Source organism: Pogona vitticeps, chromosome 5, assembly GCF_051106095.1.
Source record: "Pogona vitticeps strain Pit_001003342236 chromosome 5, PviZW2.1, whole genome shotgun sequence".
In the NCBI taxonomy this organism is placed as follows: domain Eukaryota; kingdom Metazoa; phylum Chordata; class Lepidosauria; order Squamata; family Agamidae; genus Pogona; species Pogona vitticeps.
Window position 1 is genome coordinate 150,065,665 of NC_135787.1, and position 15,940 is coordinate 150,081,604.

The 15,940-nt window shown below is 39.2% G+C and overlaps 1 protein-coding gene across 1 annotated transcript in view; it reads left to right on the forward strand.

The window, feature by feature from the left end:
- Positions 1–15,940, forward strand: part of OTOGL (otogelin like) — a 102,394-nt gene that overhangs the window by 59,844 nt on the left and 26,610 nt on the right. The window contains exons 34-42 of the mRNA XM_078376806.1: positions 965–1,082; positions 2,418–2,497; positions 3,008–5,577; positions 6,335–6,512; positions 9,734–9,876; positions 10,662–10,685; positions 10,790–10,882; positions 12,711–12,900; positions 13,818–14,032. Of these exons, the coding sequence (XP_078232932.1) occupies positions 965–1,082; positions 2,418–2,497; positions 3,008–5,577; positions 6,335–6,512; positions 9,734–9,876; positions 10,662–10,685; positions 10,790–10,882; positions 12,711–12,900; positions 13,818–14,032 (3,611 nt within the window). The remainder of the gene's footprint in view (positions 1–964; positions 1,083–2,417; positions 2,498–3,007; positions 5,578–6,334; positions 6,513–9,733; positions 9,877–10,661; positions 10,686–10,789; positions 10,883–12,710; positions 12,901–13,817; positions 14,033–15,940) is intronic.

Consider the following 15,940-nt stretch of genomic DNA (forward strand, 5'->3'; position numbering starts at 1 on the left):
CCATTGGGTAGGGGAAAAAATAAGCATGGGTCTATTTTGTATTCCATTTCCTCTTAGGCATCTGTTCCCCTTTCTGACTGGAGTAATTCTATGCTTCTGAGCTAAGATTTCTCTTTTCAGGCTGCTGCTTTTACTCAATCTTTTTTTGTGCCTTTAATACTCAGTATGTTCACAGCTTGCTGTGAAGTAGAGAAGCTTGCACTCCTTCCAGGTATATAATGTGTATCCTGTATAATTAAAAATTGTAAACCGCCCGGAGAGTGCTTGTAGCGCTATGGGGCGGTATATAAGTCCAATAAATAAATAAATAAATAAATAAATAAATTTTACATATATACACCATGGAAGTATTGTTCAATGTTGTTCAACCATCATTGACCTTGGATCCTCCATGCCTGATTCAATGCCAAGAAGGGGAAATGTGCGGTGCTTCTGATCTTGTTGGACAGCAGCTCTCACATTCCCTATTCATCAGGCTGTGTGGGCCAGAGTTGATGACAATCACAGGCCAAAAACATCTGCAGGGCCTCTCATTTCCCACTCTTATTCTGCAGTGCACAAAGAATGGAAGAACAAAGTATGCAGCGGCCTCATCTGCTATACAATAGAAGTGAGTTCATGTTAATGCTTAAAATACATATTCAGAGTCCTGCTGGGAATGTACTCTGGACTAAGTGAAACTGCCTAGGTTGTGGAGCAAATTGCTGCTAGTTAATAAGGTGTCTGGTTGTATATTTGGTCATGTGCTGGGAAGGCAACCAAGACCTTGTTAATTGGCTGCAGTTGATGCTGTGTAAAATCCCAGTAGAATTCTGACTCCTGTTTGCAAATAGGGATGTTTACTGGGGACATCAACTCCTTCTTTGTTTTTCCTTTATACTCTATTTCTCTTTCCCTGTCAGAATTAACTCTTGGGAACAGTTTGCCTCCATTTACAAAATACAACATTCTTATTATTTCTTAGAACTCCAGATAGCAGTACCTTATAGGAGGATATGTGAGTGGAGATATGAACCATGTACAAGTCCTTGTGTTAAAACTTGTAACGATCCTGAAGGGATAGCATGCAAATTTCTTCCTCCGTGAGTATCTTCACAGTACATGAATTCATAATAATCTGGCAGGTGTATCCCCCTTCCAGATCAAAAAGCTCAGTCTCTGCTGGGCTGAAACTACTCTTGTTGGTTTTTGTTTTGGTGGGGTGCATATGGAGGGAATGAGCAACTGATTCTTTTTGTGTGTGGAAGACTGGGAATCTCAGTTGTGGGATCCCGGACTCAAGACAGATGTCAAGGTTGAGCATGAGTTCAGAGCAAAGTTGGGAAAAGTAACTTTTTGAACTACACTCCCAGAAGTTCCTCTAGCATCATGAGTGAAATGCTGTTTGGAGATTCTGAGGGTTACAGCCCAAAAAACAAAGTTTCCAAATCCTTGTTCAGAGCCACCCTGTTCCTTAATTTCCACTGCTCTCTCTAGATAGCGGTTTTCATTTGTATCTTGTTGATGTAGAAGTATCATTAAAAATGAAATTAGATGTCCACTCTTCCCTGATATATTGGATTAATGAATCCAGCTCTCTTGGCTGTCACACATTTTATATCCAGGTGGAAATTCAGAACAGGCATCAAGTTAATGAGCTCTTTTTTGGTTGTGGAAAGTATTAAGAGAGTAGCGAGATAATCAACCCAAGTGATTTCCATGAGGGAATTTCTTGGCTCTGCGAACAGTTTTTGCTGTGAAAGTAAGATCATAATGCTAAAACTGTTACTTTCAGAATGTTTATATTTTAGATTACCAGTTCACTTGCCCTCCTGTTCACACAAACCAATGATTTTGAAGTAAACATATCAAATCTAATGTGTTATTTCCAAGCTCTGATTGAAATGAATGTGAGGGTTTTGTTTTTGTTTTCTTTCCTCGCCTGATTCTCAGTTAATAATAATGGAGGGACTGTGAGGAATATCATAGAACAGGAACCACTACCAACTATTCCAGTACCATTACTAAATCTTACCTTTTTAAAAAACAAATACTGGCTGTGTGCTTTTGCTTAGTGTAGCAAGTCACAACTAGGGTAGGCCTGTTTGATTCAATTCAACTTTTCCATAAGTTGGAAGCTTCTGGAACTCATCCAGCATTGATTCATCAAATCCCCACGGATTCAGTGGGCCTACTGTAGTGCAACTTACTACGCTAAGCAATGGCATTTCAGCCAGTATCCTGCATTGTCCTAGGCAAAAGATGCCTTTTAAAGAGTTAACTAATGGAATACAAGTATCATCAGAAGGACTAGTTTTCAACCAAATCCCACAGGAGTCCAGTGTTTGAAATTATATAGAATCCTGCAAACACTTACTTTTTAAAAAGATGGCAACAATTATTTGGCACTTCATTTTTCTTGAACCTTTTATTTGTAGGGTTGAGGGATGCATACCATATTGTCCTAGAGGAATGATTCTCGACGAAGTCACAGTGAAATGTGTTTACCCAGAAGACTGTAAGTGTCTCACATAAAACTTCCCAGATTGCAGCATTAATACAATGGGAATTGGCTGCCAGCAATATCATTCAGTCACCTGTGTTCTAATGCTGATTAACTGTACACAAAATGGACTCTACCATTTACAGTTCCTCTTTTCTCTAACTTACACACCCTTAATCCTTTGTGCAGGTGTAATACTGTTAAGTTCTATGGGTCTTTTCTTTTACTTAGATATCTTCAAAACTCTAGAATATAATATCAATTTAATAGCATATACATGAATTCACTATGTTGATTCACCCCTCTGACACAAACATATAGGAATTATAATTAGACATAGTTGGCAAGGGCCTTTGCAGTCAAAATGGCAACAGCAGCTCTGGGGTCTTCAACTCTCCTGCTCTTTCTGATTCAAATCTCTTACAGCCCCACTCTTTGAAGAGTAGGAACACCTGAATTTAGTCTTCTCCAGCCTTGTGCCAAAACATTTGGAGGGCAGTATTCTTCTTTTTCCTTTTTTAACAGGTATCCCTGTGAAACCTACTGAATCTTCATATGGAACAAAGTCACTGAGAACAACACCAACATTACTAAATACCTATGTAGTAAATGCAACAGAAACATCTCCTCAGACATCTCTGATATTTGTCACTGACAGAGTTGAGTCAACATATATTAATCAAACTACCAAAATGACAACAGGGAGAATAGCAACTACAGAACATACTGACCTTTATTCAGCAGCTGCATCTCATACAAGCACTTCTTTACCTGACTTATTACAAATTCCACAGCATGCCTTTGAAGACAGCTACGGCACTGCAGTGCTACCTGTGCTTCTTGAACCTACATCGCCAGCAGCTTTGCCAACTACTTCAGAGATCTCCACTACCAATGCAAAAATAACATCTGACAGTACAAGTCCTGCTTTCCTTATATCTTTGCCCTCTGCATTGACAGCTGTACCATCATTTCCTCTAACAACAACATCAACCACACCACTAAAACTTGTAGCCTTTTCTGCTACACCAACTACATCACCTGTTGGGGAAGGTTTCACCACTATTAAAATACCTATAAGCACATTAATAATCAAAAGTCCTTCCATAAACCATTCTCAGGAGGCAATAGCTGCAACTTCACACTTTTTATTAACAGAGAGACCATCTCTTCCAAGTCTGATGTCATCTACGAGGTCAGTGTTACCACAAACATCTACTGCAACTTTGAGAACCTCACCTGGTCTGTCAGCAGATACAACCGTGTCTTTAACTCCTGTATATACTTCTAGATTTTCTGAATTTGTTACAAGTCCTCTTTCTAGTACCTCAGTTTCAGATTTTATGACAATTCAAACTGACTCTAAAACAGGAACTAAAACATTGCTGCCTACATCTGTACTATCACTGAAAACACTTCCAACATTTTCTGAACAAATTACTCCCTTAACTAGAAAACATTTTTCTATGGTTAAAGATACAGTCAGTAGAACATCATCTTCAGTTGCTTCACAAAGTGCTGCTGCCACTTGGTCTTCACTGGATTCTAGTGCGACACATACAGTATCTACAGTCACATCTCAAAAACCCAGAGCAACTGGAGATATTACAGTCATCTCGGAGAGCTTTCATATAGGACTTTCTACACCAAGCGTACACCAAACTTCCAAATCATTTTTAACAACTACAGTTTCAACAGAAAGTGAACACGTGTTGCGTACAGATTTATCTCCGGTGCTGACTATTTCTGTAAGTTCATTAGAGTCTGCTGGTACCAGGGCTTCACCTAGTAACACTTCAGTGCCACCTACAAAGGTTTTATCCGGTACAGCACAAACAACTTCTAAAACAAGTATGCACATGTTTGACTCACATGCTGAATTAACAACATCGTCGTTAGTGAAAAGTGTAGATATATTTACTGCTTCTTCAAAGTTTCCAAGCACTTTATCTGCTTTTACAAGTCCATCCATGTTACTTACAGAATTAACAACAAGACCATCCATTCCTCAGATCTCCGTTTCAACATCTCGTTCTGAAAGTTCATCAATGAGTCCCACAACTGGTACAACTGTGATACCAGCTACCACTCACATCCAAATGCCACTTGTATCACTTAGTGAACAAGCTACCTCTGCAACAGAACATTCCTATCCTACAGCCTCTCCTTCAGCTGATCTTTCATTAAATTTAAGTGCAGATACTTTGGCAATACGTACTGCATCTTTACTTCCTCTGAAGGTCTCTGACATGCCTATGATGCCCTCGCAGACTGCACGTTTTTTGACTTCCTCAGTGGATGAGAGAGTATTATCTTCATTAGTGAGTACTTCCAGCTCTCATTCTCTGCAGTCAACAGTGGAGCCAACAACAGAGCCAACATTTACGGCTGTGCTTTGGAATAAGACATCAGTTCCAGTATATGACACTGAGAAGTACTCCCTTAGCTCTTCAGTAACTTCACTGCTTTCTTCTGCTGGCACAATAGCACTTCACAAAACTTCACTAATCACTGAACTCTCTCCTGTCAGTTTGGAATTTCACACAGTTACTACTTCAGTTCCAGTTCTTGGTACCTCCCAAACATCTTTGCAAGCTTCACCAGAAGCCTTCAAAACTGTACCCATCAAAATAGATGAAGTGACTACTTCAAATTGGACAGGAGTGGAAATGACAGAGACTTCAGACCTTAAAAATGCAACCTCAGAAATACCAGGAAATGTCACAAAGTATGCAGCCACTGAGGAGGCTCTGCTATTTCCCATTCATATGACCTCATCTGTCAGTAAAAGCAGTACAGTCTCAGTGAAAGCAGTCTCTCTTTCTGATATGACAGATATGACATTATCTGATTGGTCTGGAGTTCCTCCACCAAAATCAATTAGACCTTACTACACGATGACTGAACCAGAGCAGCAAAGAGGCATCAGCCTGGAGAATGTCACAGTAGCAGTGTCATCTCCCTCCCCTGCAGAGCCTTTAGGAACCCAGACATCAGAGGCAGAAATAGGAATGGTGACAACAGAGACAGTGGAATATGCTCCATTTGGAACAATGATGCATACAATAGTGTCTGCAACATCCTCTGAATGCACAGTAAGAGCATTTTTGTCTGCTTATTTGTTTTTTCAAGTTTTTAAGAGCATTTTTTTCTTTTATATTACACATTGTTTTCGCCTGCTTTCATTTACATTCACTTAAACACCTCTGTTTTTATGCTAAAGTGCTATATCTGTTGCTTCAGTAGCCGGTTCTTCACAAATACATTCACTGCATGTTAGCTGCCCTGTTTCCCCTATATCAAGTTAGCCTTCAAGGGGTGTTTTTTTAAAACTTTTATTTATAATAAAAGGCACTTGCTTTACATTCAGTCATGCTTCTTATCTACAATTATCATGAGACAGTGTTTGTAAGCATAGTTGTTCAGATCACAATACCTACAGCTTGGATTGTTATTTAACTGGATTTTGAAAAACAGCTATTGGGTGAAGTAGATGATGCACTTATTGAAAAGCAGGCAGGTCTTGCTACCAAAAGAGGTGGAAGAGATCTGTTTGCCATAGCATGTGGTTTCCCTCACCTCTTTGTCTTGCATTTCTGTGTGGTTTATTTTGTGATTGGTCTTTGGAAGGTAAACATGGGCTTAATTTGCAAGTCTGTTTGCCAACGCTTATGTCTCTCAGAAATTACCTTGTGGGAGAAAAAATTGGATCATCCAAGGGACTGCGTGTTTCTTTTCACATCTAATTTCATCCTCAAAGAAATGTGTTGGACAGGAATAGTGCACTTTGGTTTATGAAATAAAACAATGATGTTAATGGCTCCATTTTCCCCTCCCGTTATCATGGAACAGCCACGGTATCTTGACCCAGTAGACAGATGCAGTCAGTACGTGTGCATTAATATGGGATGGATGCTGTACAACCTTTCAGAGAACTGCCATAAGAATGGGGAGAAACCTGACTGTGGTTTTCGAGGAATGCCTGTTCAGATTAACAGTGACAGCTGCTGTCCAGAATGGGAATGTCCTTGTAAGTCTTTGCATGGATTACAGCATGTTTTTAATAGCCAAGTCTGAAACTTGGTTTGCAATTTGAAACGAAGTTTACTTTAGAATTCTGAGACCCATCATGAACTGTGTGCAAAAAAATCTTGATTGAAAACAAGCTTGTAATATAGGCCTTAGGTCTGGACCACAAAGAGTAGAACCATCAAGATCAGTAAGATTTGACTAACTTTCTTGGGTCTATTGTATGTATGAGAAAATGTGGAACTAGTGCAACTTTTGTCGTCGTAGGGTCAAGCCAAACAGGGTATTCTGTTGAAAGGATTAGATAAAAAACTGTGGCACATAAATTGAGGTAACACTCGGTGAGAAGGGAAATTGTAAATCTCAGTTTGTGACACTTGCTACACTATCATTTCAGACCTGTACACATTCATATGGAAGTAAATCCCATTAAACGTAGTGGAGCTTACTTTTGGGAAGTGATGGGATTGTATAATTAGGACTGGTTTTCACTGAAGTGGCAAACCTGTTTGGCCTGTATCACTGCAAAATGTTTCTTCATACCAGAACAAAACAAAAACTTCTCCACACAGGAAACCTGATCTTATAGAAAAGATTTTCTCTCTCATTAAATGTTCAAAGTGCATGGATTTACTCCTGTTGCTTCCATTCCTGTGTTAGGCTGGAGATTGAGATAGGGAAGGAAAGTACATTTTAAAAACACAAGATGTTATTGGTTTCCTGGAAACAACCCTAGGGGTGTATGTGTGTGAAATAGCCTTTAAATGGCAAATCTTCCTGCAGCTTTTGGGGTGTGTGATTTGCCATTTTGAAAGGGAATCTGGCTTTTTTGTATGGGGGATTAGGAGGGGATTTGGAGCCACTTTGAGGAGTAGACTGCATGTGACCTGTGAGCAGCATTTTTCCATGTCCTGTCTGCTGTTGGAAGTGGTGGATGTCAGACACTGATGTGCTCTTTCAGTGAAAAAATAAACCCTAATGAGCCATTCAGATATAGCAGTCCCTGATGTAGAACCTTCAGCCAGTAACACTGCTGTAAACCATTCTTACCTATACATGTGTGGCAATGTATTTGAAATTCCAGACAGATATTTATAGCACACAAACTACAGAACAGTTTCCATGCAATGAGAAAACATGCCCAATATACCATAATCCCTCCTTCATAGGCTATATTGTCTGACATTAGAGATTTGATCTGAATGTCAAGGTGAACATGAATGCTGAGCTGAAGTCAATTAAGTCAGAGTTACTGTGAGTTAGGTTGAAATATGTGGGTGTCATATACCACCCACTCCACAAGTTCTACAGTGAACCCTTGACTTACAGACGGCACCACTTACAGACTTTTCGAGTTACAGACTTCTCTGGGTGCAAAATTTAGGTTCAACTTGCAGCCAGAGAAATGACCTACAGACCAGAAAAAAAAATCAAAATGGAACAAAAATGGCCAGTTACGCATTGTAGGTCAATGGAGACTCAACCTACAGACTTTTCGACCTACAGCCAACGTTCCAATACGGATTAATTCTGTAAGTCGAGGGTCCACTGTATTGATAGTTTTGACACTGACTATTAAAACAACATTTCATCAATTGGTGATGTATATAATTCACCTCCCCATTTCTAGTCTGACAGCATTCTTGTTTTTATGTGACAGGTGACCACAGAGTCTGCCAGCAGTCTTAAATGAAGAAGAAATAGACAGGAATCTGTTTTAATTGATCGTACTATTCAGAGGAACGGAATCTTGGTTTCTTGTTATTATCCAGCTGCCTGAAAACCCATCTTGTGCTGTTTTGCCCTGTCCCTCATACACATACACCTTTACAAGTGAAAAAGGAACTCCTGCATAATGGATCTTGGGCAGGAAGACATTGCACATTATTTTGAGTAACATGGCAAGAAGGAAGAAATGTGCCTGTTTGTCCTGCATGTAAGGACTAGCACAGCTGGTACTGAAAGAACTAGTGACTCTTTTATTGAGAATAAATAAATCTGAACAATATGTAGTAGTAGACATCTATGGAGAATCATAAACCATTCTCTTATGCCGTGGTTCCTTTTTCATCTGAAACAGTGTGTGTGGATGAAGGTCAATGTGCAAGAAGGGCCTTTATGAAGTTGGCTGGCACCTTCTCCTGCACTTATTTCATTTATGCTTCGAGCAAAAATTTCGTGTTACAACATTAGCCATATGAACCCTCTGTAGCTTGTATGTGGCTTCTGAGAGTGCTGTATGACTGTTCTTTTCTCCTCCCTGTCTCCCACTCTGAGGAAAATTACATCATTCTGTAAAGTGCACAGTAGTTTCATATTACACGATACGCCCTTTCTCCCTGCTCTCAAAGGGCTTTCCGCCCGACATCAGAGGAAGCCCTTTGAGAGCTCCAAAGGTGCTGATCGCGGTGGCAGGGACGCCTAGGGAGGTCTCCCATGGTGGCGGGCAAACCCTGGGAGACCTCCCTGGGGGTCCCTGCCACTGCGATCGGCACCTTCGGAGGTCTCAAAGGGCTTTCCCCCCAACATCGGAGGAAGCCCTCGTTTGAGACCTCCGAAGCCAAAAAGGCAGGAAGAAAGGGTGGATTATTGGAATTCCCAGCCCTTTCTCCCTGCTTTTTTACCTTTTGAAATGCTGGAATGGATTAATTCCGTTCCCATGCATTTCAATGGGAAATGGTACTTCGACTTACAAACTTTTCGACATACGAATGTCGTTCCAAAACGGATTAAGTTCGTAAGTCGAGGGACCACTGTATTGCTACACAAGCATGTGCCTGCTGAGTATATGTGAAGCTATCTTAAGAAACTACGGACTTATTGAAACTTGATTGGGAATAAGCTGTACTGAAATCAGTGGGATTTCAGTGTAACACCAGTGTAACTCCATTGGCTTAAATTTCAGGAGTGATTTGTCACCAGTTAATTCACTGCTGAGAAATGCACAGATATAATGCATAAGTAGAAAAAAAAACAAGTGATGACTTCTTAAGTGCTAGCAATTCACTGCTGAAATGTATGTCACTGGAGTTACACCATTATAAAAAATAGGATTCAGGCCTATAGGTTGCTATTGACCAACAGTCTTTATTATTTCTCAGTCCTGTGAATGTTGTGCACATGTGGAATATTGCCCTCTACTGTGAATAATTAAAAAAAACATGACAGCACTTGACAGGTCTTGTTTTCTTGTAATCTCATTAACTGTCCATTCTTTTCTAGGCCAATGTTCTGTCCTGTCAGAACTGAGCATCATTACATTTGATGGAAATAATCTTGCACTGTATAAAGTAGCTTCCTATATTTTAGTCAAGCTACCCACGGAAATTATTGTGGCTCATATTGAAAAATGCCCCACTAATCAGGTAAGGAAACATGAGTATTGTTATATAATATTAAGTATTGTAGTCAATGATTTCACAGCACTAGCACAAAACCTATTGCACACTAGCAGCTGTACATTTTCACAGGCACAAATATTTGCACAAGCAATTGTAACTACATTTATTAAAATATATCTGTACTGGTAAATAAAAATAAGAACTAAATGCCAGAATCCTGTCAATTATTCCCACCAGTGTAACTCCAGTGTTGTAAATCTCAGCTGCTAATTGCTGCAAGTTAAAGAGTTGTTGTAGGTGTTGGCTGTGACACACTAGTTGTGTGAACTGAAGCACTGTAGTGAATGCCTATACAGTACTAACTTCTGAACATGCATCAGTTTGTAGCTGAATCTTATAGCAATGGAGTTATGCTAGTGTAATTTTCCAGTTGGATTCCACACATGATGTTTTTGTTATGTATTACAGTCCAACATGGAATCTTTGGAACAAAATTGTGTATATGATTCTAAAAGATTCTGAAATGCAAACATTAAGTATTAAACATTAAAACACCTCCTCCAGAATAAGCCCAGCTGAGGTTAATGGGGCTTATTCCCAGGTATCTTTAAAGGAAAGCAGCCTTATCTTTTTTTTAAAAAAAGGGTAGTCATAGAATCAGATTTATAGTAATACTTGTTCTATTCAGCCAACTTAAGAAATTGTAAATAAGATATAACACGGTGAATTACAGCAGCCCTTATAGTAACCCTGGAATTTTGCCACTTCATATACGGCAATTCTAACTTTGTTTTATAACTGTTTTTCAGAGTGCCAATTCCATAAGAAAGCTAGTAAGTATTTTTCTAAGTATGATCTCAAATATCTGTGAGCATGCAGTGGTTAGTTCTGTTTGTTAATTTAACTTCCTAAACCACGTATGCCTTTTTCTTTTAAGGTGCCCCCTGGAAGTGCTTCAGGTCTCTGTTTTAAGAAACTGAATGTAACAACACCTTTGTATACAGTACTTATCAACCGTTTAGCAAGAAAGGTGATTTGTGAGTTAATAATATTTAAACTAAACAATGTTTCTGGTATAAATGTAATTGAAGAGATAGTCCAGTAGATACAGTATATGAATACTCTGGAATATGACAAATGTGCTTTAACACAACACTGAGTCTCTTTTACAGTGGATCTTCCATGTACAGTGGGGTCTTGACTTGAGAACTTAATCCGTATTGGAAGGCGGTTCTCAAGTCAAAAAGTTCTCAAGTCAAATCTGCATTTCCCATAGGAATGCATTGAAAACCATTTGATCCGTATCTGCTCTTTTCCGTCCATAGAAACTAATGGGAAGCTGCTATTCTGCCTTCGACCACTAGAGGGGGATATTTTGTTTCTTTTTTTTTCTTAGGTCAAGAAAGGTTCAGGGAAGGCAGGGAAAATACAGTCCAGGCAGTACAGTACCAGGCAGTCCGAAGACTGTCTCCCAATCCACTCTCTAAACGCTGGGAGGAGTGAGGAAGCAGACAGGCACCCTTTTCACTGGCCAACAGTTAACTGAAAGTTCAAATTTTGCACTTTCCCTGCCTCCCACGTGATTTTTTTTCAGTTCTTAACTCAAATCTAAGTACTTAAGTCAAGTCAATATTTTCCTATGAGAGCGGTTCTTAAGTCAAAATGTTCTTAACTCAAGACGTTCTTAAGTCAAGACCCCACTGTATATAACACAGGTTTCTGTGGTTTCAGTTTCAGCTCTATTATTCTTAGCTACACATGTTTATTTTTTTATTGGGGGAAACTTACTTTTCATGGTGCAGTGATTTACACTGCAGTACTGCAGTCAAGACTCTGCTCACAACCTGAATTTGAGTTTGATCCCAACAGGCTCAGGAAGCCAGGTCAAGGTTGACTTAGCCTTCCATCCTGCTGAGTTTGGTAAACTGCATAATTCAATTGCAAATAGCCCACCTACAGTATGGGGTGGTGTATAAGGAGCACGCTTTGCTTTTGATCTTCTCCCCATTTCTTTTTGTAAAGGGCTCTCTTGGAGCTGAGATGACTCTTCCTCCTCCTCCTCCTCAGCTGTTTCCATGCCCAATTCAAGGTGCTGGCCATGACATATAAAGCCTTTGTTGGTTTAGAACCTCGGTACTCGGTGGAACATCCCTCCCACAAAATAGCTACTGGTCCCACCTGCTCCTTGCAGTCCTTGATGTTAAAAGTTGTGACACCCAAGGAGGCTGAAAAAGCTAGCACCAGGAACATAACTTTCTTAGTCATGCCCCCTTCCCTTTGGAATGAGCTTCTTACAGAGGTTCTCCAGGCTCCACCCCTCTCAGTTTATAGGAGGCAATCAAGAGGCCTCTTTCAACTTAATTATTCTATGATTCTATATTTGGATTCCTCTCTTGAGTAGAGAGTTGGCCTTGATGGCCTTATAGGCTTCCTCCAACTCAATTATTCTATAATTCCATGATTCTAAGATGGAATTATATAAAGCTACCTTCTACTAGTGTTGAATTATTTACATAACCTATTCCAATGTGTTTTAATTTGCATAATTTTATTTAAGGTTAGGTTGACTGGTTTAGCAAGCAACAGGATTTTTATTGTATTTGCAATTCAGTCCCATTGCATACAGTTTGATAATTTATATAAGGGACCTCCCACAAAGAGCAAAAGAGGGCTTCCTCCATATCATTTCATTTCTGAAAATGTGGCATGGGAAACCTGCTCCTTTGCTTTATGGGGTTTATTGCAGTTGTCTTGAGTTTGCCATTCATTATAGCAGAAATACTGACTAAGAAGTAACATTGCATCTTGCAGTTCAGAAATGTGCTTCCCATTTATGTAATTTTTTATTATTATTTTAGGTAGTTGTGAATTCGGTTATTCAGTCTTTACCCTTCTCAAAACATGGATTATGTATTCAAGACACTGGTGCTATGTATGTAATCAATACACCAGCTGGCATCAATATTAAATGGGCACATGTTACTGGTATCATAGATATCCAGTATGGCTTTCACTCTAATACATCTTCCAAGACTGAAGGACTTTGTGGTGAGAATATGTATGGTCTTAAATCTTTGTTACCCTTATTTTGGAGTCTTAGAATTTTATTTTTAAAGTAGTTTGCTTTGCTTTTGGATACCTTGCCTTTCAGTTTTTTAATTCCTTGATTTTAGTGAATCCTTCCTTCTCTGCCACGATTATCCTACATATAGATACTCCCAATAAAGCTTGTGTCTTGTTGAGGCTAACATAAAAGATAATACACTCTTGTGAACAGAGGAAAGGATCTGTATTATCTGCATTAATTAGGACACAAAGAGAGATGATCTCGCTAAGCTTTTCTGTCTGAATCAACTCCTTCTCTGTTCCATGAGATTGTTTTTCTATGTTCCTAGAACTGTTTAAATTAGCAAAGAGATGGTAGCAACTGTGTTATTAACAATCATGAAAATGCTTTGAAATATGTAAATGAAAACAATCTGATCAGAATCTTGAATGGTTGATACTATTGAAAGTGTGGAGAATATTGAATTTTGCTGTGCTTTTAATCAATCCTATTGCTGTAAAAAAGTGTGTCTCAGAAGTTGGTACATCTATTATTTTCAGTATTGAACAGAGTTGGCTTTTATTGAGTCACACCAATGATCACCTGAGGCTATTATTGTCCACCTCAACCAGCAGCACATTCCAGAGTGTCAGGTTGAGATAGAAATATTATGTTCTTAAGTTTTAATCCTTAGGCATTGCTGGGGAGGTAGTATTTTACTTATCATGGCATATATTTGAGAAAAAGTCTAAAATGCATTGTTGAACTCGCTCTTTTCAGTTATAGAAGTAGGGCTATATGATAAGCCAACAGAAAAGAAAGGGAAAGATCAAGATTATCTACCAGAGAGATGCTGTTAGAACTTGGATCTTTGTCTTTGCTGTCTATCATATTTGACATTTTGTATTATTTGGTTCAGGTGTCTGTAATGGTGATCCAGTTGATGACCTGAAAATGCAAAATAGGACAATAATTACCAACATGGAAGAAATTGAGGTTTTTATTAAGAGCTGGGAAGTTGAGAAATCTGTTGATGTAGCAACAAGAAGACTTGTAAGAAACTGCACTGAAGATAACTGTACCTATTGTATGGAACTCTTACAGAGATGGGTTTTTGCTCCCTGTCACAAAAAAGTAAGTACAAAAGAATGAGTGATTTTATATGTAGAAGATCAAAGCCATTAAAGTAGGATATGCTGACCAGAATCCTGTTGGATATTTACAGCTTGGAGTAGTGAACAACCGCTAATTAATGACTCACTTATTAGATTCCTAGTCATGCGCTGAATCACAGAGTCAGTATGCGAATTGGAATTCCGTGGGGGACTCATTAAATTAGTGCTTATCCACCACTGTGTGCAGGGAGAGGACGCTTAGGCATAATCGTGTCAACCGTCCGGGTCATCTCCCTATTCCATAGGTTAACCTGAGCGTCAACAGGAGCTCCAACCATATCAGACAGATAATCCCCCAGAGCGTTCAGGAAACCATCTGGATCCATTAGTCTTCAAGGGCGGATCATCTTAATAGATTCCCCACCCTTGCAGAGGGAAGAAGAAGCTAATAGACTAAATTTGACCAGGAAGTGGTCTGACCATGACAATGGGGTCACAACCAGCCCCTCCACATCCAAACCACCGTCTTCTAGTCATGTTAAGAATTTTAACTTTTATATAAAATAAAGTCAATAAATTCCATTTGTATACATCTGGCCTAATATTAACCAATTAATTTACTCACTTGAAATCGGGAAGAATAAGGGAAGAGTCACTCCTTCAGAGTTACTGCATTTTTCCATGTATAAGATGCTACTTTTTCCTAAAATCATTAGACTAAAAATTGAGGGACATTTTTACATGGAAGTAAGCTGAGATAGCTGAGGAGAGAACAAAACGGCACATACTGTTTACTCTGTAAACAGGCTTCCTTCAGTCACAAGGCTTAGCTTCCTACAGTCAGGAGACTGAGCTTCCTCCGGTCATGAGCCTCATGGATGCTGTACAAACCAATTGGAACACACCTCATTGGAGGTGGAGCCTGTAAGCTCAGATTGAACAGGGACTCAAAATGTCTGATGTTCTGAGCCCAGAGGCTGAATCCTGAAAACTAAGTTTTATTAATTTTCGGGTTTAAAAAGTGGTGGGGGATCTTATAAATGGGGGCATGTTTTAAACAGAAAAATACAGTATATTGGCAAGTATCCTGTTCATGCCAGTGTAATGTAACACCAGCATAAATGTGCCAGGAGTTATGCCCAGTAATAAAGGATTACACTGTGCAATTGTACAGTGACAAATTGTGTAATGCAGCATGGAAGTGCCTTGGAGATTGCACTTCCATTTCAGTCATTGTGCAACTGTCACAGGTGCAAGACTGAGTTGTGTGCACGTAGTTGTGCAACTGGATTTTGGCCAATGTCTTATAAGTTGAATATAGAGAAATATTTGATCTAGGAGTGTCTAATAAGGGAAAAAAGAGGGCTAAAGCAAGTACATCCTTGCAAATGGAAGTAAAAGACAAAAGAACAAGTTTCTTTTTAGGGTGTGCATATTGTGCCTTTCAAAGCATAATGGCATTAAAATAAAATAAATGTCAAGCCCATTACGGTAAAAATGAAGAGCTTGATAGAGGATAAAACAGTGAATCAATTTGTATCAACAACTATGAAAATGGCACTACAGTAGGACCATGGTATCTGCAGAGGATCAGTTCCAAACCCTGCCATGGATGCTGAAAAAGACGGACGTATCAAACACTATACATTACATGAGCCCTGGCTCCCTTTAGTTGCCAGTTCTGGTAAATACACCCTGGAAATGCACACAAATACATATTTAGGGTGTGGAAGGGGTTTTTTTCTGTGTGTTTTTCTGTTTTTTTTTTTTTTAATATTTTCAGGCCATGGGCAAGTGAATCAGCAGATACTGATCTTGTGGATAGTACTGAATTTTGTTTTATTTTTTGTTTCAGTCTGTCCTAATGAAGACAAAGGAAAACTAGTACTGTGAATGGAACACTCATTAATCTATCTATTCACTTGAA